The sequence below is a fragment of the Caretta caretta genome, chromosome 11, assembly GCF_965140235.1.
Source record: "Caretta caretta isolate rCarCar2 chromosome 11, rCarCar1.hap1, whole genome shotgun sequence".
NCBI classification, from domain to species: Eukaryota; Metazoa; Chordata; order Testudines; family Cheloniidae; genus Caretta; species Caretta caretta.
Genome location: NC_134216.1, coordinates 3291747 through 3314001, shown reverse-complemented (window position 1 = coordinate 3314001; position 22255 = coordinate 3291747). Strand labels below are relative to the sequence as shown.

The 22255-nt window shown below is 55.1% G+C and overlaps 1 protein-coding gene across 12 annotated transcripts in view; it reads right to left on the bottom strand.

Annotated features, from left to right (window-relative positions):
- Positions 1–22255, bottom strand: part of TNS1 (tensin 1) — a 288617-nt gene that overhangs the window by 13939 nt on the left and 252423 nt on the right. For all 12 annotated transcript variants that reach the window (XM_075117712.1, XM_075117713.1, XM_075117715.1 and 9 more), the window contains 6 exons: positions 14291–14474; positions 9391–10259; positions 7068–7154; positions 2510–2641; positions 1588–1680; positions 757–834 (listed from right to left, as the gene is read on the bottom strand). In XM_075117712.1, the coding sequence (XP_074973813.1) occupies positions 757–834; positions 1588–1680; positions 2510–2641; positions 7068–7154; positions 9391–10259; positions 14291–14474 (1443 nt within the window). The remainder of the gene's footprint in view (positions 1–756; positions 835–1587; positions 1681–2509; positions 2642–7067; positions 7155–9390; positions 10260–14290; positions 14475–22255) is intronic.

Genomic DNA, 22255 nt, shown 5'->3' with positions numbered 1-22255 from the left:
TAGCGGTCTGGGAATACATGCTGGGGCTCCTATGGCCGGGATCTGCGGGGGCGATCGTGTGATGGAGGAACAATGTCACTGAGGAGCCGTACGCACTGCGCTGGTCTCCATGGGAATCTCTACAGAGATACACCCGAATCGGATGCCCTCTCAGTCTAAGTCATTACGTCATGTTTGGGGGGCGGATCAGAACTTTCCCGGGGGCTGGGGGAGTTTGGATCCGGGGGGCTGAGGGATCTGATCCCAAAGAGGGATGGTAAGCTCTTTTTGTTCTGGCATTGTACCACGTCAAGAACAATGGGGTCCTGGCCATAGAATCCTAGAGGCACAGACCCATAGGGTTAGGAGGGGCCACCACGGTCATCTGGCCTAACCCCCTGCCAAGATGCAGGATTTGTTCTGGCTTAACCATCCATCCATTACCCTAGGGCCTAGGAGCTGCAGTCGTGGTACAGGATTCCTCCTCGGCCCCGTGGTAACTCAAATAATACTAATGAGACGGACGGGTCCTGAACATACTATTTGACACACGTGGCTTCTGCCAGAGGACAATGACTCCTGGGCTTGGGTAAGTAAGCCTCGCAAATAAGTAAAGAAGGAACCGAATTCGGAACATCTCCGGGGTCAGACACAGTGTTAGGGATGGGATCTTATAAAGCTTTCCAGTTCCGCCCTGCAGTGCTGAGCAAGGGGAAAAATCCATCCAGCCCCAGCCCCCGATGCATCCCCCATGCCCCATTCCCCTGTGCCTCCTACCTTGGTCGGGAATGACCAGCTTGCAGGGCAAGGCCAGCGGGATGATGGAGTGCTGGTACACCAGAGCAGACAGGCATCCTGGGGAAAGAGCCCGGCAGGGAACACCGTCAGTCTAACGCTGAGGCATTGACACAGCCTGCATTAGAATGGGGACGTTCCTTCCCCATCAGCTGACAAGCCATCCGCTAGCTTCCCCACCTGCTCGCTTTGGCCCCGACTCGGATCCCCACAGTCATGAGCAGCCCCGGTGACTTCACTGGCACTGCTTGAGTAAGGGGGATACTCAGGGAACCAGACCGGCTCTGTGCTTTCCAGTGTCTCCCACCACCCCATGTCCTGGAGTTCACTGTCGTCCCTTTACACGGCAAGCTCTTTGGGGCCTTGTTCTCCCTCCTTTCGGTAGGAGCCAGACATCTGCACACCCCAAGCACAGGGGATAGGGCTGCCAACCCTCGAGGATTGTCCTGGAGTCTCCAGGAATTAAAGCTTAACCTTGAATTAAAGAGTAGAAACCTCCAGGAATATGTCCAACCAAAACTGGCCACCCTAACAGAGGACCCAGCTTTATTGTCATTCCTGGATGTCTGGTTACCAAACTCCTGGTTAGCTTGTGTTGGTGTTTGGAGGGGGGTGTGTGACCGCGCTTGTGTGTCACTGTTAGGGAGGTGCTTTTTGGCCTCTGTTCCAGATGCCCACAGGATACCCCAAATCCAGTCATGCCTGTGGTGATTCCTATCAATGCCGCTTACTCCCCACAAGGGGGCGTCGCTGCCAGAGGGCACTGAACGGTCCTAGGGCTGAATAAGGGAGGGGAGGGTCATTGCCACTTACCAAAGTTGGGCTCGTTGGGGCATCCTTTTAGCTTCACCCCGCGCGGGCTGGTCTCGATCAGGAAGTGCCTCACCAGCTCATTGGTTATATCTCCTTGGGGGGAGAGAGGACGACGTCACTCCAGGCTCCCGGCTCCTCCTGAAACCAACCCCCTTGTGCTCCCTAGGACAGCGGGCTCTGGAGTGGCCTGGCCCCTTAGGGTGAACATCCCTCCTGCCCGCCCCACCCCTCAGTGCACGCTGGGTGATCCAGGCCCCAGGCTCTGGGGGAGCGAGAGCAGAGTCCAAGAGCGAGCTGCCCTGGGCTTTGCTTTCCCCGGGGGTGAGCCGAGGGAGCAGTGCAGCTAAGGAATCCCAGCTGGTGCAGCTCGGCCGGAGAGAGCGTCAGCAGCCAGCCGGGGGCCTCCTTTCAAATCCCCCCCACAGGCTGCATGAAAGAGGCAGCTTCTGAGCTCCAGGCCCCAGTGGCGTACACCTGGGCTAACTAACTCCACTGACGTCACTGGGGTCACTCCAGTTTGCACTGGGGTGGGTGGGAGGGGAGCCCGGTCCACAGAACACTATTCTAGACAGCTAGGCTACGGCCCAGGGGCACTTGGGACCAGACACTTCATCCCCAGTGCAGAGAGGGCAGCAGCAGAGAGAAAGGGGACCACGCCCCTGGGCTCTTTGCCCACGAGGACACAGAGACATGCTTTGCTGGCAACCCCCGGCCTGGATCTAAGCTCCCATAACTCAGTGGAAAGGCTCCCACGGGCCAGCCGAGAGCTAAACGCCCTGCATCCCAGGCGGGTTCCTGCTGCCTCAGCACATACCCAGCTGCGCTCTGCTGCCCCGAGCGGCCCCGTGCTCAGCCAGCAGAACAATGGGGGGGAAGTACCGTGCGCTCCCGGGGGCTGGCGCGCGGGGGTGGACGACAATACCTTTCTTGTTCTGCTGCAGGATGGTTGGAGGCGGAGAGGCTACTTTCATGGCCAGCCCGTAGGCTCCCCGGAAGGAGTGACTGTCTCGGATAATGAAGGCTCCGGGCTCCCTGTCCTTCAGTAGCGTGATGGCTGGGACGGGAGAGGAGCACAGGAGTCAGGACACGCAATGAGGCAGCTATTGCGCCTCTGAGCACGGAGCAGCTGCCCCAGGAAAGGCAGAATGCTACACTGGGCGAGTTATGCAGGGTAGCTGTAGCCGTGGTGGTCTCAGGACGTGAGAGAGACAAGATGGGGGAGGTCATATCTTTCATTGGACCAACCACAACCCAGGCTCAAGGGGGACCCCATCCTGAAAGAAATCTTTCCTGGACCCCCATTTCTGACCTTCAAACAACCCTCCAACTTCTCCACGCTCATCGTCAGAAGCAAGCTCCCCACAGACCAGGGCACACCAACCCAAACGGCACCAGACCCTGCCGGAACAGCAGGTACAAAATCCCCAGGCATCAAACTGATCGACACCCCCCCACAATAGGCCTTTCAAGATCCATGGGTCCTACACATGCCTAGCACATGTGCTGCACCCCACCCAGTGCACGGCAAGACAATCGCTGCGCTCTTGAATGAACTCACACAGGAAAATGCAAAACACCCTGTCACCTGCGGGAGAACATCGCTCTCGATCTGACCTCTCCGTCCTCGAAGGAAACCTCCACAACACTTTTAAAAGACAAGCCTGCGATCTTCAATTCATAACTCTGCTAGACACTAAAATTCATGGACTGAACAGAGGTGCTGGATTAGTGGTTTATTACAACAATCCGTAACCCACTAGCCCCCCTTTTATGTCCTATGACTGCAGGGGTGTTAACGGGCCACTCTACCTTGAATGGTCCCTTACAATATGTGCTAACTACATATGCTAAACTATCTGTTCCACCTTGCATTTAGCTGCGAGGCTCCAGTACCTTTCCCTGTCTCGCTGGAAAGCTTGTCTCTCTCTCCAACAGAAGCTGATCCAATAAAAGATATCACCTCCCCCACCTTGTCTCTACAATGGGCGAGGCACAGACTTGGGAGGCTCAAATCTGTCCTCTCCTTTGGACCCGTCACTTGATTTGTCAGACACGGCTGCCAAACATTAAGCATCCCCCTCCCTCCATCCCTCTCTGTAGTAAGTGGTGACCATCACCGTAGTATCTTGGCACCTGCAGAGGTGTTATTCTTATTTATTATTGATATTTACTGTAGCACCTAGGTGCCTGCGTCCTGGCCAGGACCCCAGTGTGCTTGGTGCGGTACAAACAGAACAAAAATTTGGCACCTGCTTCCAAGCCAAGCATAAGACAAGAGCTGGGTCCAAGCAAAGGGTGAGGGGGACAAGGCCACAGGCAGACAGTCTGGTCGGCAGGATGGGCAGCGGTCGCAGCACTCCAGTGGTCGCAGTCTGAACGTCGGCCCTGCATGTGCCTATTACAGAGATGGGCTCCTAGCGTTACCATCCCCCAAGATCTGACAATGTGGCCTCAGCCCTCTTTGTGCCTCAGTTTCTCCTTGTAAAAAGGAGATCATAAGAATCACCTACTGACCTCCTGGGGCCAATGGGCTGTGAGATCTGGTACCCTTTGAGCGCGTTAACTACTGCCACCAGGGAGTGCTTTAGAAATGTTACTATGCTCAAATAAATTGGTTAGTCTCTAAGGTGCCACGAGTACTCCTTTTCTTTTAGCTGCTAATGAACTGTCCTTTGCGTAATCAGCCAAGGGGGGCGGGGAAGGAACAACAGAGAGAAAGAGGCAATAAAGGTGGTTCTGGGCCAGGTGGTGGGGCTGAGGGGTTTGGGCTCCCACATGTCAATGGAACCAGCATTAGAGAAGGGCAAAGTGAACCTGTCGGTGGCCTGGCAGCTGGTGTGTTGTGGCTGCTACTTCTTATAATTGTCAGGTCAGACTAGAGGATCCCAATGGCCTGCTTTGGCTTTAAAATGCACCAGTCTAGTCATCTCCCTGTGCCTTGTGACACCCCAGTCCCTGGGCTGTATGTCCTTGGGACCTCTCATCGCACACTCAGATTGTCTTTGGGACAGGGATTGCCATTCATCATACACCTGGACAGAGCCTAGCAATATGGGGGCCTGGATCCTGGACGGGGGTGTCTGGGCACTGCCGCAATACAGCTCAGCAGGGGTAATTAACACGCCAAGATCTCTGCCATGTCACAGGTGTCCTGCCCTGGCGTAAGGAGGCGCTGAGCTCTCCCAAGGGGGATTGGAAGGGATCGAGCAAATGCACCGACACACAGACAATGTCTTTTTATCCCAGCCAGCAGCCTAACCCAGGGGTTCTCAACCAGGGGTATGTGGAGCCCTGGGGGTAGGCAGAGGTCTTCTGGGGGTACATCAACTCCTCTAGATATTTGCCTACTTGTACAACAGGCTACAGAAAAAGCACTAGCGAAGTCAGGACAAATTAAAATTCCATACAGATGACGACTTGTTTACACTGCTCTATATACCGTACACTGAAATGTCAGTACAATATTTATATTCCAACGGATTTATTTTGTAACTCTATGGTAAAAATGAGAAAGGCGGCCATTTGTCAGTAACTGTGGCTGGGACACTTTTGTATTTTTATGGCTGATTTTGTAAGCAAGTAGGTTTTAAGTGAGGTGAAACTTGGGGTACGCAAGACAAATCAGCCTCTTGAAAGGGGGACAGTGGTCTGGAAAGGTTGAGAGCCCCTGGCCTAACTCTTCCTCCAGGCAGACTGCGAGCCTGGGGTGCATTGCAGCTTCCAACGCACCAGCAGGCTGCAAGATGGACCTGGCCCTGAAGAGCTGAAATTTGCATCCAGAGACAAACTTTTGTAGCTTCACCTTATTCAAGGTCCCTCTTGCCGGCTTCCCCATCATCTTCTCCTGTGTATCTTAGGTGCTTAGCTGGCCCCCTCACCAGAGTATCTGAGCACCTGACAGTCTTTACCATATTTATCCTCACAACCCCTGCGAGGTAGGGCAGTGCCAATGTACAGATGGGGAACTGAGGCACACACACAATAAGGCCCATGTAGGTATGTAGGCAGCACTGTGCTCGGTGTTGCGATGCCTAACTGACTTAGGAACCTACACCTCATTTTCAAAAGGGATTTAGGCACTTACAAGCCTAAATCAGATTGATGGGCAGTAGGATTTAGGCTCCTAAGGGCCTAAATCCCTTTTGAAAACGAGACAAACAGAAATGGGCTTAATCTGCAGCAAGGGACAGTTAGGTTAGTTACTAGGAAGAACTTTCTCAGGATGAGGGTGGTTCAGAATCGGCTTCCTAGGGCGGTTGTGGGAACTCTGTCAATGGAGGTTTTTAAGACCAAGTTAGACAAACCCCTGTCAGAGATGGTCGAGGTCTCCTTGGTCCTGCTATGGGCAGGGCTTGATGACCTCTCAAGGACCCTTCCCCTCTCCAGGTCTAGGATTCGATGACTTGTCCAAGGTCACACAGAATGTCTGTGGCACAGCAAGGAATTGAACCTGGGGTTTCCTGGGGCCGAGAGTAGGGTCCAAACCATCCTTCCTCTCTCCCATTACCTGCCACTTACCCACAACCTTTCCCCCAGGAGCCACTTCCTCAGACAGCCCCATTGTCTCCTCTTGCCCGAGCCTCCAGCAGAGGTTCCCTTGGGAACAGGTCTGGGATAGACTGTGGGGTCATTTCTCGGCTGCAAGGAGCGGCTCTCAGAGGGGCCGGGAGGGGAGATTCCTAGCCAAGTGCAAACACTGGCAACATTGCCAGCAGGAACAGAGACAAGCCCTGGCCAGGTTGCTATCCCTCTGCAGGGACTAGCTCTCGGTAGCTCTCGGACTGGCGTCCCTCTGTCATGCCAGTCGGGGGGGTGCGGCAGGCTGGGTCGCAGCAGTGTGGGGAGAATGCCCCCAAGCGAGTTAACAAACGAGCAGAGGGCTGAGACGGGTCGGGAACAGGGCTCCAGCACTGCCAAGAGGATCGGTGATTGGCTGCTGGCAGAGAGGAGTGGAAGAGCTAAGCCCAAACACAGGTGTGAGATCGGGAAGTGATTCCCCCTCAGGTCAGATTGGCAGGCACTTGGGGGAGGTGGGTTTCGCCTCCTCTGCAGCATGGAGCGTGGATCTCCTGCTGGGGTCATCTGGGTGTATCTCACCAAATCCATTCCCTGTCATTGCCCCCAGTGCACTCGGGCCTGCCTGCTCTCTGCCTCTGGCACACAATGGGTCGGTCTCTTGCGGCTACTTGGGTCTAACCCAAGATCATCCCAAATGTCCAGAGTCACCCAAGCAGCCACAAAGTGCAGATACAACCACCCTGGGCGGATGGGATCCCTGGAAAGAACCACGGCGCGATAGAGACGCCCATCTACCAGGGACAGCCCAGGCAGGATGTGGGCAGCCATAACGCCAGGATGTGGGCAAAATGACCCAGGACCAGGATAACCCACATGGTTCTCAGAACCAGCACATGCGTGCACACTGATTCCCAATTCCCATCCCCCCGGCTGCTGCTTTGTCACTGGGGCTGGCTACTCACCCTGCTCCCGGGAAATCTCTGGCTTGTACCAATACTTGGACGTGTCCTGGACAAATTTCACGTTGGCCCGCGTCTCGGGGCTGCTGTCTGAGAGAGGGGAAGGAGAGAAACAATCAAGGGAAGCATTCGAGACATGTTTATAGCCACTCCAGATTCACAATTCAGAGGGATCTCACGGTGCAGCCCTCCCAGAGAACAGGACAGGAATAGATACTCTTACTGGTCTTGTTTAGCTGCATCTCTTTGAAAGTATAAATATCTTAATCTTCCTTTAACCCTTGTAAATATCCTGACCCCACCACTAATTCCATCTGGAGATCACAAGGGCACCTCCGCTTCCCCGAGCCAGCAAACACTTACGCACAGGCTTCAACTTTCTAAACCCGTTGATGGGGATACTTATATGCTGAGAATTAAGCATGTGCTCAAGAGTTTGAAGGATCAGGGACATACGTGGGGTGATAGACCCAGGCTGGTTGGGTACAGCAGAGTATCAAAAGGCAGATATACTGGCTACTGGATAAGCAGTTTTCTGTTCCCTGACCGACCAGAGCAGGGGCTGCTCCAGGCTAATGAGAACACCTGACTCCAATTAACCTGCAAAGAGTCAGGTGAGGCCGTTAAGCTAATGTGACCACCTGACTCTAATTAAGGCTCCTCTGATACTATAAAAGGGCTCACTCCGGTCAGGCCAAAAAAAGCCAGGGGGCCAGAGGAGAGGTAGTGCGGCTGAAGGGCTGGGTAGTGAAGACAACTTCAAGCCACTGGAAAAGGAGCCCTAAGGTAAGGGTGAAGAAGGCGTTAAGAGAGAGAAGCAGGAGAGCTGTGGGGAAGAGGCCCAGGGAAATGTAGCAACTCTGGCAGTGAAAGGTCAGCTGCCGACAGCTGTTGCCATTCGGGTCCCTGGGCCGGAACCCGGAGTCGAGGGCAGGCCCGGGTTCCCCCCAACCCGCCACTACTGAAACACCTCCTGGGAGGTGAAAACAGGCCCCTGTCAGGACAGGGGTTGAGCAGTGAGCGCACCCCCCCTCCTCCGGCACATTGGAAAGTTGGCACCTGTCGCTCCAGCCCCGGAGTCGGCACCTATGCAAGGAGCCGCAGGTTAACTTCTGAAGAGCCGCATGCAACTCCGGAGCCCTGGTTGGCCCCCCCTGGCCTAACCTGTCAGACATACCGAGACCGGACGGCTTATGACCTAGGGCGCGCCGTGCTGGCCGTATAAATCCACAAGACCAGCTCTTAGCTGCACTGATTTCCGGGGAGCTACACTGGGCAACACCAGTTGAGGGGTCACCTGTGACAGGCGCAGTTCGAATCCTTTCAGACCGAGTATGATGAAGCAGACGGTGCCCCTTTACAAAAGCCTTCCCCAGAGAGTGCTGGATTCAGCTCTGCCCCGCAGGCGGCAGGGCAAAGGACTATATCCGACCGAGTTGCTTTGACCTCACGGCCTGCAAGCTGTTGTGTTTTTGACATCAACTGTGTGGTGGTTCTTCCTTTGATGCTAGCTCTGTATTTTCCTGTTTTGATTCTGACCGCTAATTTTAGAAGAAGGAAAAGAGGGGGTGGACCTGGGCACCAGCGGTGACTCCTATATATATGTCTCCTGACGTAGGAAGCAAAGCAGATACGCAACCCCTACCATTCCCAGCGGCTCTGTGAACTGTAGGGCACGTGCCTGCAGGAGGTTGTATTGCGGAGGACAGAATCACAGAGCAGCGGTAGGCAGGACAGTAGCGCTGGGACCAGAGTAATAGCGGCCCTCAGGGGAAAGCCTAAAGGAGCGCAGCGAGCAGGAAATAATCTAGCCTCTGGAGGAGGGTGCTGTGCAGATGCCCGGGGATAACAGTGGAGCGCGCCCATTCTGCGGATCGCAGCACGTAATCTTAAGAGAGCGAGCAGTGCGCTGAGGGGCTGGCCAGGACCCTAAGTACATCAGATACCCTGCCGGGTCCCAACCCTAATGTACTTCCCCAGCTAACGGGAGCGCGGCCCGAGTGAGGACTGGGTGAGAACTGAGCCAGGACCTTGGGATTTATACCCAGGGTCCGACCCATTGCTAATGGCAGGTGCAAAGGAGGGGAAAGCCCAAGATCCATTTGATCATTCAGGGGAGGCCCTCTGGTGGGGGGAGAAGCCCTCAGGGGAGTCCGCTCTGAAGCAGGCTGTGAAGGACAGCGCCGTCTAGCTGGAGAGCACTTGGCCTTTGGAGAGAACGTGTCTTCCAGCACCATAGGCCCCCCCACCCCCACCCCCTCCGGCCTGCCCCCAGGCACCTGCCCCACGCTCTAGGGTTCCCGCGCCGCGATGGGCGAGCCCTTACCTGGCAGCGAGAGCTTGGAGAAGTCGGGCAGTGTGTGCGGGTACGCCACGCTGCTCCCGCCGATGGGGCTGGACATGCCGCTGGAGACGGGCGAGGACATCTTGCCATTCACCGTGGCGTAGTTAGGCAGGCTGTTGGACCGCTCCCCGGCCGACATCCTCCTCTTCTCGGGCAGCACCGGCTGCGGCGGGGGGCTGCCCTGCCGGTAGGTGGCGGAGTCCGGGGAGGAGGACTGCGGGCTGCTCAAGCCGGGATAGTAGGCCGGGGACATGGGGAACGACGGAGTGGAGGGGGGCTGGTACCCCGAGGCGCTGCTCTGCCGGGACAGCGTGTGGGGCTGCTCCTCCGGGGTGGAATAGCCGTACATGATGTGCCTGTCCATGCTGGGGCTGCCGGCCATGCCGGGTGCACCGCCTCCCTTCGCGGCCTGGTGCCTACCGAGGCTCGGGCTGCCCGGGGTCCCAGCCAGGTGGGTGCCCATGGGGTGCCTGCCCAGGCCGGGGCTCCCGGGAGCGGCTGCCATGCCAGGATTGAGTGCTCTTCGCCCGAAGCCGGGGCTCGGCGGCGTGTTGGTGGCCACCGTCCTGTGAAGGGTGTGGGGGCTCCCCGGCAGGACGTGAACACCCACCACGCTGACCTGGGGCTGCGACCTCGTGTGGGCGTCTTGCTGCGCGCCGGCTCGGTCATCAGGGTACTCGGGGCTCACGTAGAGGGAGCCCGCGGGGCCCCCCTGGCTGAAGGACACCGGCGAGGCGTTTTGGTAGCTGCTGTGTGCCGACGGCGCCCGGGAGCTGGACTCGGCCGAGGGCCGCGGGGGCATGGCGGTGCTGTGGCCACTGCTCTCCGACGGGTAGCTGCGGATCGACACCCTGGGAAAGGCAAGGGACAAGCTCAGCTCGCACTGCTCCATGCCAGGCTCACTGCTGCCTGAGTTAGTTATTGGCCTCCCTCTGGTGCACATCACCGTACCCTCAGGGCAACTCGTGTAGGTCAGTCACCACACCACACCTGAGGCACTGGGAAAGCAAGACCCAGATCCTTAAAGTCCCATTGATTTCAGTGGGAGTTAAGTGCGTCAATACCGTTGAGGATCTGGGTGTGAGTGACTTGCCCAAGGCCACCCAGGAAATCTGTGGCAGAGCCAGGAATCAAACCCAGACCTCCCAAGCCCCACTTCAGTGTCCGAGCCACAAGATCACCCTCCCTTTGCTGTGGAATTGGCTCCGTCGGGCCCCAGGTGCTTGTGCCAAGGCCCCATTTTCCAGCGTCCCAGCTTAGCATCTGGCTGCAAACTGCTGTCGGTGCGTGCCCACACCAGACCTGCCTTCTGGAATACCCACCGGCTGGCTGGAAACACAGGTAGGCGCAAAGCAGCCATTTGCCAGCACAGCAGCCTAGGTGGGAAGCTTTGAAACTTTGTTCCTCTGTATCTAGCCTGAAAGCCCAGGTCTGCCCCTGCCCAACCCAGCAGCACTGTGCCATCTTGAGGCAACAGGAGGAACTTTACAACCCAAAGGATCCTGCAGAGTATTAGACAAATACATCACGATAGTACAAGTCAGAACCAGGTCCCCGAAGATTCAGGTCCCTAACTTCCACTGATGTCAGAGGGCGTTAGATGTCTGAATAGCTTTGAAAGCATCTAGAGAGCTCAGGCCCAGATCCTCAAAGGAGAGTGTGTTTCCTTCTAGCGATAGCACAGATAGGGAAACTGAGGCACGGAGCAGCCAAGTGACCTGGCCAGGTGACACAGTGACCCAGTTCTCCTGACTTCCATTCCCCCCAGCCCTGTCTACTGGATCATGCTGAAACAAACGATCGACAGCTAGACACAACACTGAAATGCAGCCATCCTGCCCCTCTGTCTACTGAACCTTCCCCTACAAGGGCAGGATGCTTCCGGCAGGGAAGCCGATGCCTACGTACCCCTGCTCTTTGACTCTGTCTCCGGTCGGCAAACAGCTCAGCCCGTGGAGGGAAGAGAGAGCAGAGGGGGCTGCTCTTCTCTGAGTCTATACGTGATGGGACTGATGCCCAGATGCCCTGGTCATGGTGACACCTTCCGAAGAAATTCATAATACCATGCAGCTCAGCAGGGATGACCGAACTGCAGAAGGAACTAGGGCAGGAGTGGGCAAACGTTTGGCCCAAGGGCCACATCAGGGCATGGACATTGTATGGCGGGCCATGAATGCTCACGAAATTGGGGTTGGAGTGCGGGAGGGGATGAGGGCTCCGGCTGGAGGCACAGGCTCTGGGGTGGGGCCAGAAATGAGGGATTCAGGGTGTGGGAGGGGACTCTGGGCTGGGGCAGGGGGTTCGGGCATGGGAGGGGGTGAGGGCTCTGGCAGGGGGTGCAGGTTCTGGGGTGGGTTGGGGATGAGGGGTTTGGGGTGTAGGAGGGTGCTCCGGGCTAGGCCAAGGGGTTCAGAGGGAGGGAGAGGGATCAGGGCTGGGGCTGTGGGTTGGGGTGCAGGAGGGGATCAGGAGTGCAGGCTCCGGGCTGCGCTTACCTCCTCAAGCAGCTCCTGGAAGCAGCGGCATGTCCCGCCTCCGGCTCCAATGCGGAGGCGCAGCCAGACGGCTCTGCGCGCTGCCCCGTCCGCAGGCGCCGCCCCTGCAGCTCCCATTGGCCACGGTTCCTAGCCAATAGGAGCTGCAGGGGTGGTGCTTGGGGTGGGGGCAGCGCACGAAGCCCTCTGGCTGCCCCTACGCATAGGAGCCGAAGGGGGGACATGCTGCTGCTTCTGGGAGCCGCGCAGAGCAGGGCAAGCCCCAGACCTCGCTCCCCAGTGGGAGCTAGAGGGCCGGATTAAAATGGCTGGTGGTCAGGGCCTTAGGTTTTTGTGTCCTGGGTTCCCCTGATGCCTGGGGCACTGAACACCAACTGATTGGTCAGCCGGGCCTGAGCAGTGACCAACCCACCATTGCAGCCACGCACCTGAGCGTGTCCTCGGTCAAAACCATGCAGCCCCACATGGTTCGCAATGAGCCCAGCAGGCTCTCAGGGGGAACACCAGGCGTGCAGGAGCAGCCGCTCCAGGGGACTTTTCTCAGGAGTCGGTCAGTCGTTTGGGACCTGATCCTGTACAATGGCTTGGTGCTGGGCACCCCCAGAGCTCACTGGCTTCGGAGGGAGGCCTTGGGGCTCAGCACCGCCCGACAGGGGGCCTTTGGACTAATCAGGGTAAGTCAGAAAGGGGCTCTGTGCATGGCGGGCGAAGGGAAGGAAGGGCTGTGAGTCCTCCTACTCCCAGAATGGGGGTTGCTGGGGTCCGAGGGCTCGCTGGGGCCCTGCCCACCCACTGGGCATGAGAAGTGTCTATCCCAGCCCACTGGGAGAGGAGAGGAAGGGGTTAGCTAGGGCCAGGGTGTGACGAAGCGGGACTGTTCTTAATGTTTCCTCTGAATAATGTGGGGGTGCCTCAGTTTCCCCTATGCAGTTCTTAAGTATCTAGGGGGTGGGATAAGGGTGTATGATCGTTGCAGAGCCCTAGAGGGCAGGTATGTGCAGGGGTCTGGACACAGAATGGCCGACGCCCTGTTTCCTGGCCACCGATGGCCTGGGCCCTTCCCCCTGCCAGGTGAGAGCTAAAGGGTTGGAGAACAAAGGAATCCGGTGACCTCCTGGCCCGGGAAAGGGACAAAGCCCAGAGGAGGGGGGGCTGGCAGGACTATCAGTTGGGGGCTGGCTGGGGACATGGAGTGAAGGGCAGACGTGGTTGTCTGGCTCACTGCCCCCTACAATGGACCCAGCTGAGGGGTCCTGTTCTCTGCACCTACAAGCTCTGTGTTAGACCATGTTCCTGTCGTCTAATAAACCTTCTGTGTTACTGGCTGGCTGAGAGTCACGTCTGACTGCGGAGTTGGGGGCAGGACCCTCTGGCTTCCCCAGGACCCTGCCTGGGCGGACTCGCTGTGGGAAGCACACGGAGGGGCAGAGGATGCTGGATGCTCCGAGGTCAGACCCAGGAAGGTGGAAGCTGGGTGAGCTGTGTGTCCTGCAGCCAGGCTGCTCCCAGAGAGGAGACTGCCCCAGAGTCCTGCCTGGCTTCGTAGGGAGCAGTTCCAGAGCATCGCCCGGGGACTCCGTGACACAGGGTGACAGGAGCAGCCTTTCAGACGCAGGATGGCCCCCTGCAGCACCCAGTCCCCGCAGCTCCATCCGGCAGGGAACAGCCAGGAGCAACAGCAAGCCCGGGGCGCGAGCTGCGAGGGGGCTGAGCCAGCGGACAATCCCCACTCCCCACGCTGCACTGCCGCCAGATCACACCCGTGGACACGCCTTCCCGATCACACCCGCGGACACGCCCTCCCAATCACCCTCCTGCACACACAACCCTACATGCGTGCACACCACATACCCCGACACGTGTGCACATGCAAACCCCTCATGCGCACACACCCCACACCTCCCAAGCGCACACGCAACCACACATCCACCCCTGTTTCCCCTACACACAACCAGCTACACCCACCCCCTCCCCACACTGTCTTGTACACACCCACCCTCTCTTCGACCACATCCTCATTCATGCACACAACCCCCCTCAAACCCACACAACCGCAGACCCTCTCGAATACACACGGGAAAAACCTTACACACACACACACACCCTTGTCCCCCCAAACACACTCTCCCCGCCACACCCCCATGTACCCCTGGACACAACCACCTACACACACACACACACACACACACACACTTCCTGACCCCTGTGGTGACAGCTGACACCCTGAAGCATGAGAATGCACAGCTGCAAACTGACCACAGCACGGCCCTTATTCGTGTGACCCAAGTCATTGATGGGCGTGTTCAGGTGAGGAAGGGCTGAAGGGCAAAGCACTCCTGGAGTTAAACCCAGCACTATAGCGGTCCCCAGTGCCCGGCTCTCCTTACCCGTCCATGCTGTGAATGGGGCTGCTGGTGGAGATGGGGCTGGGGGAGGTGAAGGAGTTCATGAAGGCCCCGTTCCTCATTGGTGTCTCAGTGCTGTAGGCCTGTGGAGTTGGGGGGCTCTGGGGCGTCCCCCCGCCCCCCGTCGCCGCCTTGCGGGCCACCGACTCCACATAGGTCCTGGAACCTGGGGGGCAAAAGGAAAGGAAGGGTGAAGCTGGCAACTGACCCGGGGAGGTCGGCGTGCATGTGCCCTTTGGCTGCAGCTCAGGATCGGGGCCGATCACAGCCAGGGCCCGAATATCAGTCACCCCGTTTCAAATTGATAACCCCGTCGCGGCCGCGACAGCTGATCTGAGAAATCCACTGCATCCCCATCATCCCACGCCAAGCAATGAATGAAATCCCCCCACCTCCACCCAGATAGGGCGTTGCCAAAACAGATGCAACGTGTGACACAGCCCCCGGCCCCCTCTGAATCGTCTTCCCCGTCATTCCTCCCTACATGAGTCTTGTGCAACACACCGCTTCGTGCCTGTTACACATTGCAGGCACCACTGTGCCCATGAGAAGTCAGTCCTCGTCATCATTTAAAAATAGATCCTTTTGAATCACCCCCGCCAGACATGCAGCTGGCTAAGCAGAGTTACTGTATGACTGGCCGTAAGTAACCCCTGTCCCACCTCCCTGCACACTGGCTCACTCCTAAGATGAGACTGTGACTCCACCAGGCGGGAACGGTTTCCGCTGCACGCCCAGCATGGGCTGGAGAAATCAATCACACGAGGTGTCCATGGCAGACAAAACCTGGTGTCTTTTTAAGGTGCAAAGCCCAGCTGCGGCCTGGCAGCTTGGGAGGTGCCTTCTCAGACAGGGGGCGCCTTAATTTAGATCCAGCCAAACTGAACTTCTTAGTCTACACGGGAGCTGGCAGTGTAATGAGACAGACCCAGCTCGAGTTTAGACGTACCCTCGTCCCCCAACCTCGAGGCATTTATCTCCAAGTATGTTCACCAACAGAAGTATGAGCTGGATCTAATCCTTGTATCCACCTTCCCGGGGTTACCCCGAATTTGCCCTCTTGGGCCCGCAGTGAAATGGACTCTCCCATCTCTGCATCTCCAACCCCCAGTTTCTCTCTCTTACGAGCCGCAGGTGAGAAAAGCAAACAGGAGCCACCATCTGGCCAGGCAGTTAAAGACTCCCCCATCTCTGCCCACTGCATTGCTGAGGATGATCTCAGCCTGTCACGCCCACAGGGCTGGTGCCTCAGGACGGCCTCGTTCCATTTCTGGAAGCAGCTGGGTTCAGTGTCTGGTCTAGCGTAGCTGCGGTGTGTCCCGAGAGCACCGGCAGGGGGAAGGATGGGCAGGCCCTTGGGGTGCACTGGTGCACGCTGGGGGTGAAGTGAGATGGCTTCTCTGAACCCCAAGAGGCAGCAATGATCGTCTCGAGAACCGAAACTCACCACTGTGTCGAACCATGAGCCCAAGTCGCGGCCGTTCTGCCGGCTGCCGCAGGAACATGCGTTGCCTGGCAATCCGCGGGACGGCCGCAGGGCAACCATCTGCAGTGGCCCAGCTCCATCCTCTCAAACAAAGGTAACTCCCACTGATGAGGGGAGAAACCTTGCTACAGCCTCCCATCCTTCCCACCCCATCGCTGCGTGGCAGGAAGGATGGCAGAGCCGGTGCTCTCTACGCCCGGAGGGGATGGAACCCGACAGAACTAGGCGGCTTTCCGACACGGCCGGTGCAGGGCAGGACAATGCTCGCCAGGCCCCTCTCTTTGGACCCTGCGAGCCACGAACCCGCTGAGCAGCCACTGGCCTGGGTCACCCCCGCGGCAAGCCGGGCGAGCTGCCCTCCAGGGCCCCGCGCCCGCCCAGACTATCGGCGATGTCCGCGACGTCAGCTCCCCCGTGGGCGTAAAGCAGCGTGACACTGACCTCAGTGGAGCAACGCTCATTTACACCAGCTGCAGGATCTGGCCCCCCAACATGTAGAAGCCGGGCACATTCGGAGAGAGCTGACTAACCGCCCTGCAGCGCGCTCGTTCCCCAGACGGCAGCAGAGTCGTCGCCTAGACCCCCCGCGCCCTGCCAGCTCCGGATGCGGTCACCCTGCTCAGACAGCCGCACGGTTTCCAGGCTTTAGAGACCCGTCCCCCTTTGCCCCCCGGAGGCGGTTTCTCAGAGACTCTTCCCAGAGCTCTGGGCCCTCCCGCTTCAGCCCCACAAGGCTTCCGTCTCCTACCCCCTTCCACACTCACCCCATTCCTCCTCTGCCCCCTGCCCGGCTCCCCCTTTGGCCCCAATCCCCCCGGGTATAAACACCCAGTTCTTGCCTGCATCCCTTCCCCCCACCTTTGCAGCCCCCACTCCGAGGAGAAGGCAACGAGCCCTGGGATTGTTCCTGCTTTCCCTAACAGAGGCGCCCCGTTCTCATGCTCCCTGCCTCCCTGGCTGTCTTACTCCCCGCCTGCCTGGGGGACCTTGCCTTGACCCTGCCTTCACCCGGGCGGCAGGGCCGCACCGTGGCCTCGTCTGAGTGCGTGAGCGAGTCCAGGAGGCTCGGGAACCTTCACCCTCTGCCTCCCGCCCGTCCTCGCCAGTGGGATCCCTCTCCACTAGCCCACAGGCGGCTCCTGCGAATGCTGTCCATGCCCCATCAGGGCCTGGCGTCACTGTGGGCTGGTGCCAAGCTGCCTTCCCGCTTCTCCCGGCCAGCACCCAGCGTGAATTTCTGCCTCTTGCTGAAGGAAACGAGGTGCGGGGGAGGGTGTCATACCAGGGACCCATATGATGTGAGTGGCACTGCCCGCAAAGACCTGAGATTCACCCACCAGCCGGCCTTGCCTCCTTGTCTCGCAAAGCCACGTGTCTAGCAGCAGGGCTTTTTCAGCCTTTCCATTCCGTGAGCGACTGCATCAGAGACCCCCCTCTTCCCCTGGACCCTTCTCCCCTCCTACAATTCACTGGAGGAGCCATTCCCGCGTAGGCAAGGCCGGGGGTAAGATAACCCCAGAGATCTTTGGCATCTCTAGTGCAGTGGGCGGCATACGCAATACACGGCTGGAAATAAAACGGACCCCTACGGTGATTAGTTAATGTCACCGCGGCTCCTGAGTGGCTAAGAAGTGAGCACGCCCTATTATTCTGTCACCCAGTCTCCTCCCCCCCCAGCCATGGTCTATTTGTCTGATCACCTGTAGCCCGTGAGCTTTTTGGGGTAGAGGCTGCCAGGTACCCTCTGCCTGGTATAAGCTCTCCGTCCAGCCCTGCCCCACCCTGCATAATCAGATGGGGCAGGAGCTGACCTCTGAAGGGAGCTGGGCTAATCTTTTCCTACAGAACATTCCAGCTGGGTTTCGGGATTTTCACTGAACCCGGCACTTGGGTCCGCTCGGCCGGGGCCAAAGTGCTGCTTAGGGTGACCTGCAGAATGGGGGTAATACACCTTCCCCCGCTTCGGTCATTAAATCCTGCTCCCTGCCCCGACCAAAATTCGCCAGTCCAAGTGCATGAGTCCGCCTGCCAGGGGTTTGGGAGAAATGGCTGCAGAACGGCAGCGACACAAGGGAAATCAGGGGCATGGGCAAAGAAGAGAGGAGGTGGGTGTGCCAAGTTTGGGGGCAGAAAAGAGAGTTTGGCATATTTTTTTAGATTAAAAATGTAGAGCTCATCTGTTCTGATTTTTCTGCAAGGGCTCTATGGATGATATCTTAAGAACAAAGGAAGAGACACATGAACAATTGAGGGTGGGTGGGAGCTCATTATAACCCCCAAAATGCCAGAGAGACACCCGGATACACACAGGGTATTATTTTTAAAGGGCCCTCAATCCATTCTCTGTCCTTGCAGGTAGAAATTCAGATATTCAGCATTCAGCTGGTCAGATCTGGAGGACCATCCAGTAAATTAGAACTTGAACATCTGCACCTGCGATTTTGTGCTCATAATTCACTTGCAAAACTGGACGTTGACTTCAAAAGATTGGGGGGGGTGTGAATGCGTGTGTGCGCGTGTGTTTGATTGTTTGTAAAACGATGCTGTTTAAACATAAATCAACAGTGCACAAATTCAGTGAAGACAGTCTGACTAGAGGACTAGTGCAGAAAAACCTGCAGCTCCTTTCTATTCTAATTGACTATATTATTGGCCAAATTCTCTATCCCATTATCTATCAGGGATTTATCAATGTATCTATCAATGTACACGCGGACAGGAACACAGCTATAGTTTCCATAGTGCCGAGCTAAACCCTGCTTCGCTTTACACATCCGATGAAAACAGTCGCATTCCCATGGGCTCAGTCCCACCCTTCCAGCTGTGCAGCTACTGACTCTCCAGGTGCACCTTTCTGAGTGCCAGGGTGCATCCACCCCAGGGTGCACTTCTGTTAGACCATCCCTGGGCTTTGCACAAAGCACAGAACAAGCTGAACACTTAAGGAGAGTTGCAGGGGCCAGAAGAGAATAGAGAGCAGATGCTCACGCCGATTAAGTGGCACTGCTATGGGTACCCGCATGGCCCCACAGGATGCCAACATTTTTATGGCTGACTTAGAGCAACGCTTCCTCAGCTCTCGTCCCCTAACGCCCCTACTCTACTTGCGCTATATTGATGACATCTTCATCATCTGGACCCATGGAAAAGAAGCCCTTGAGGAATTCCACCATGATTTCAACTATTTCCATCCCACCATCATAGAATCATAGAATCATAGAATATCAGGGTTGGAAGGGACCCCAGAAGGTCATCTAGTCCAAACCCCTGCTCAAAGCAGGACCAATTCCCAGTTAAATCATCCCAGCCAGGGCTTTGTCAAGCCTGACCTTAAAAACCTCTAAGGAAGGAGATTCTACCACCTCCCTAGGTCACGCATTCCAGTGTTTCACCACCCTCTTAGTGAAAAAGTTTTTCCTAATATCCAATCTAAACCTCCCCCACTGCAACTTGAGACCATTACTCCTCGTTCTGTCATCTGCTACCATTGAGAACAGTCTAGAGCCATCCTCTTTGGAACCCCCTTTCAGGTAGTTGAAAGCAGCTATCAAATCCCCCCTCATTCTTCTCTTCTGCAGGCTAAACAATCCCAGCTCCCTCAGCCTCTCCTCATAACTCATGTGTTCCAGTCCCCTAATCATTTTTGTTGCCCTTCGCTGGACTCTCTCCAATTTATCCACATCCTTCTTGAAGTGTGGGGCCCAAAACTGGACACAGTACTCCAGATGAGGCCTCACCAATGTCGAATAGAGGGGAACGATCACGTCCCTCAATCTGCTCGCTATGCCCCTACTTATACAACCTCAGCCTGGTCCAGTCCACACAAGAGATCCACTTCCTGGACACTACAGTGCTAATAAACGATGGTCACATAAACACCACCCTATACCGGAAACCTACTGACCGCTATTCCTACCTACATGCCTCCAGCTTTCACCCTGACCACACCACACGATCCATCGTCTACAACCAAGCTCTGCGATACAACCGCATTTGCTCCAACCCCTCAGACAGAGACAAACACCTACAAGATCTCTATCAAGCATTCTTACAACTACAAGACCCACCTGCTGAAGTGAAGAAAGAGATTGACAGAGCCAGAAGAGTTCCCAGAAGTCACCTACTACAGGACAGGCCTAACAAAGAAAATAACAGAATGCCACTAGCCGTCACCTTCAGCCCCCAACTAAAACCCCTCCAATGCATTATCAAGGATCTACAACCTATCCTGAAGGATGACCCAACACTCTCACACATCTTGGGAGACAGGCCAGTCCTTGCCTACAGACAGCCCCCCAACCTGAAGCGAATACTCACCAGCAACCACATACCACACACCAGAACCACTAACCCAGGAACCTATCCTTGCAACAAAGCCTGTTGCCAACTGTGCCCACATATCTAGTCAGGGGACACCATCACAGGGCCTAATAACACCAGCCACACTATCAGAGGCTCGTTCACCTGCACATCCACCAATGTGATATATGCCATCATGTGCCAGCAATGCCCCTCTGCCATGTACATTGGTCAAACTGGACAGTCTCTACGTAAAAGAATAAATGGACACAAATCAGATGTCAAGAATTATAACATTCATAAACCAGTCGGAGAACACTTCAATCTCTCTGGTCACGCGATTACAGACATGAAAGTTGTGATATTACAACAGAAAAACTTCAAAACCAGACTCCAGTGAGAGAGTGTTGAATTGGAATTCATTTGCAAATTGGATACAATTAACTTAGGCTTGAATAGAGACTGGGAGAGGCTAAGTCATTATGCAAGGTAACCTATTTCCCCTTGTTTTTTCCTACCCCCCCCCTTCTTCAGACATTCTTGTTATTTGTGCTGGAAATGGCCCACCTTGATTATCATACACATTGTAAGGAGAGTGATCACTTTAGATAAGCTATTACCAACAGGAGAGTGGGTTTGTGTGTGTTGAAAAAAAAAGGGGTGGGGGGGAGAAAACCTGGATTTACGCTGGAAATGGCCCAGCTTGATTATCATACACATTGTAAGGAGAGTGATCACTTTAGATAAGCTATTACCAGCAGGAGAGTGGGGTGGCGGGAGAGAAAACCTTTTGTAGTGGTAAACACCCATTTTTTCATGGTTTGTATGTATAAGAACATCTTCTGTATTTTCCACAGTATGCATCCGATGAAGTGAGCTGTAGCTCATGAAAGCTCATGCTCAAATAAATGGGTTAGTCTCTAAGGTGCCACAAGTACTCCTTTTCTTTTTGCGAATACAGACTAACCCGGCTGTTACTCTGAAACCATTCTAAACGTAGTTGGGGGAAAAAATGTGGAAAATTTCAAAACTTTGTTAGTTTTGCATTTTTGCACTGGGTTCAAAAAACAGACTTTTTTCCATTTCCCAAATTTGTGGGCACATTTCCCCCCCTCTTTTTATCAAAAGCGTTATTAAAAACGTCACCAAAATGTTCCATCTGTGAAAACTGGTTTTGGGGAAACAGAAACTTTTTCAAAATGTATTAGGAAAAAAGGCACAAACCCCACAACAGACTGACAAAATCAAAACCATCGTTTTTTGGGGGGAAGGGCATTTTTCTATCTAAAATTTTTTCTTTCAAAAAAAGTCAACTCGCTCAGCTAATTTCTTCCCCGCGGCAAACGCATTGGTCCTCTTTCAGGAGCCAGAACATGGTAGGTTTTAAAACACAAATTATCTGAGTCATGCAGAAAATGGGTGAAAGAATGTTGTAATGGTTAGGCAGTATTGCCAACCCAAAGTGTTCAAAACGCATGAGTCAGACCCTAAACCCCATGAAATTGGCTTAAAAAAAACTCAAAATGTATTATTTTAAAAAATCTCATGTCTTTTTTATTTCCTTTCTAGTATTGAACTGTAGGGATCACAGTTCAACCTGGTCTACAAAACAATTGTGATAAAAATGAAGACGTTTTCATTTTCATCCAAATTTTTCTTCAAAAGGATTTTGGGGTTATGTCAAACCACCGAAAACCTGAAAAATCAAACATTTGTCTGTTTCTGGCTGAAAAGAATTCAGCCAAACTCCCAAAATATTCTGGTTTGGGCTGCAATTTTCCCTTTTTTTAAATGAAAAATGGGAAAAAATGGTAGAAAAAGGAGATTAGCCACAGAAAATGCCATTCTGACCAAAAAAGTCATTTTCTTGTTGAAAAACATTTTGAACAACAACAAAAATTGCAGCAAGCTCTCCCCACGTTTTTAGGCTTTTCTCTGCAGCCATAAGGACCAGAAACTTTGTTTTTTAATTAGAGCTGAAATTGTCCTGTAATCTCCTGACTCCAAGAACTGGGTCTTTAAGATAAACACCACGATAAAGATTTGTGGTACAATCATGAGAGGTTGCCAAGACTGCTTTGGGTGCAACAAAAATGGACAGATTCTTATGAAACTCCCCAGAGAGGTCCAGACAGGACTGAAATACATGCAAAAAACTCAGC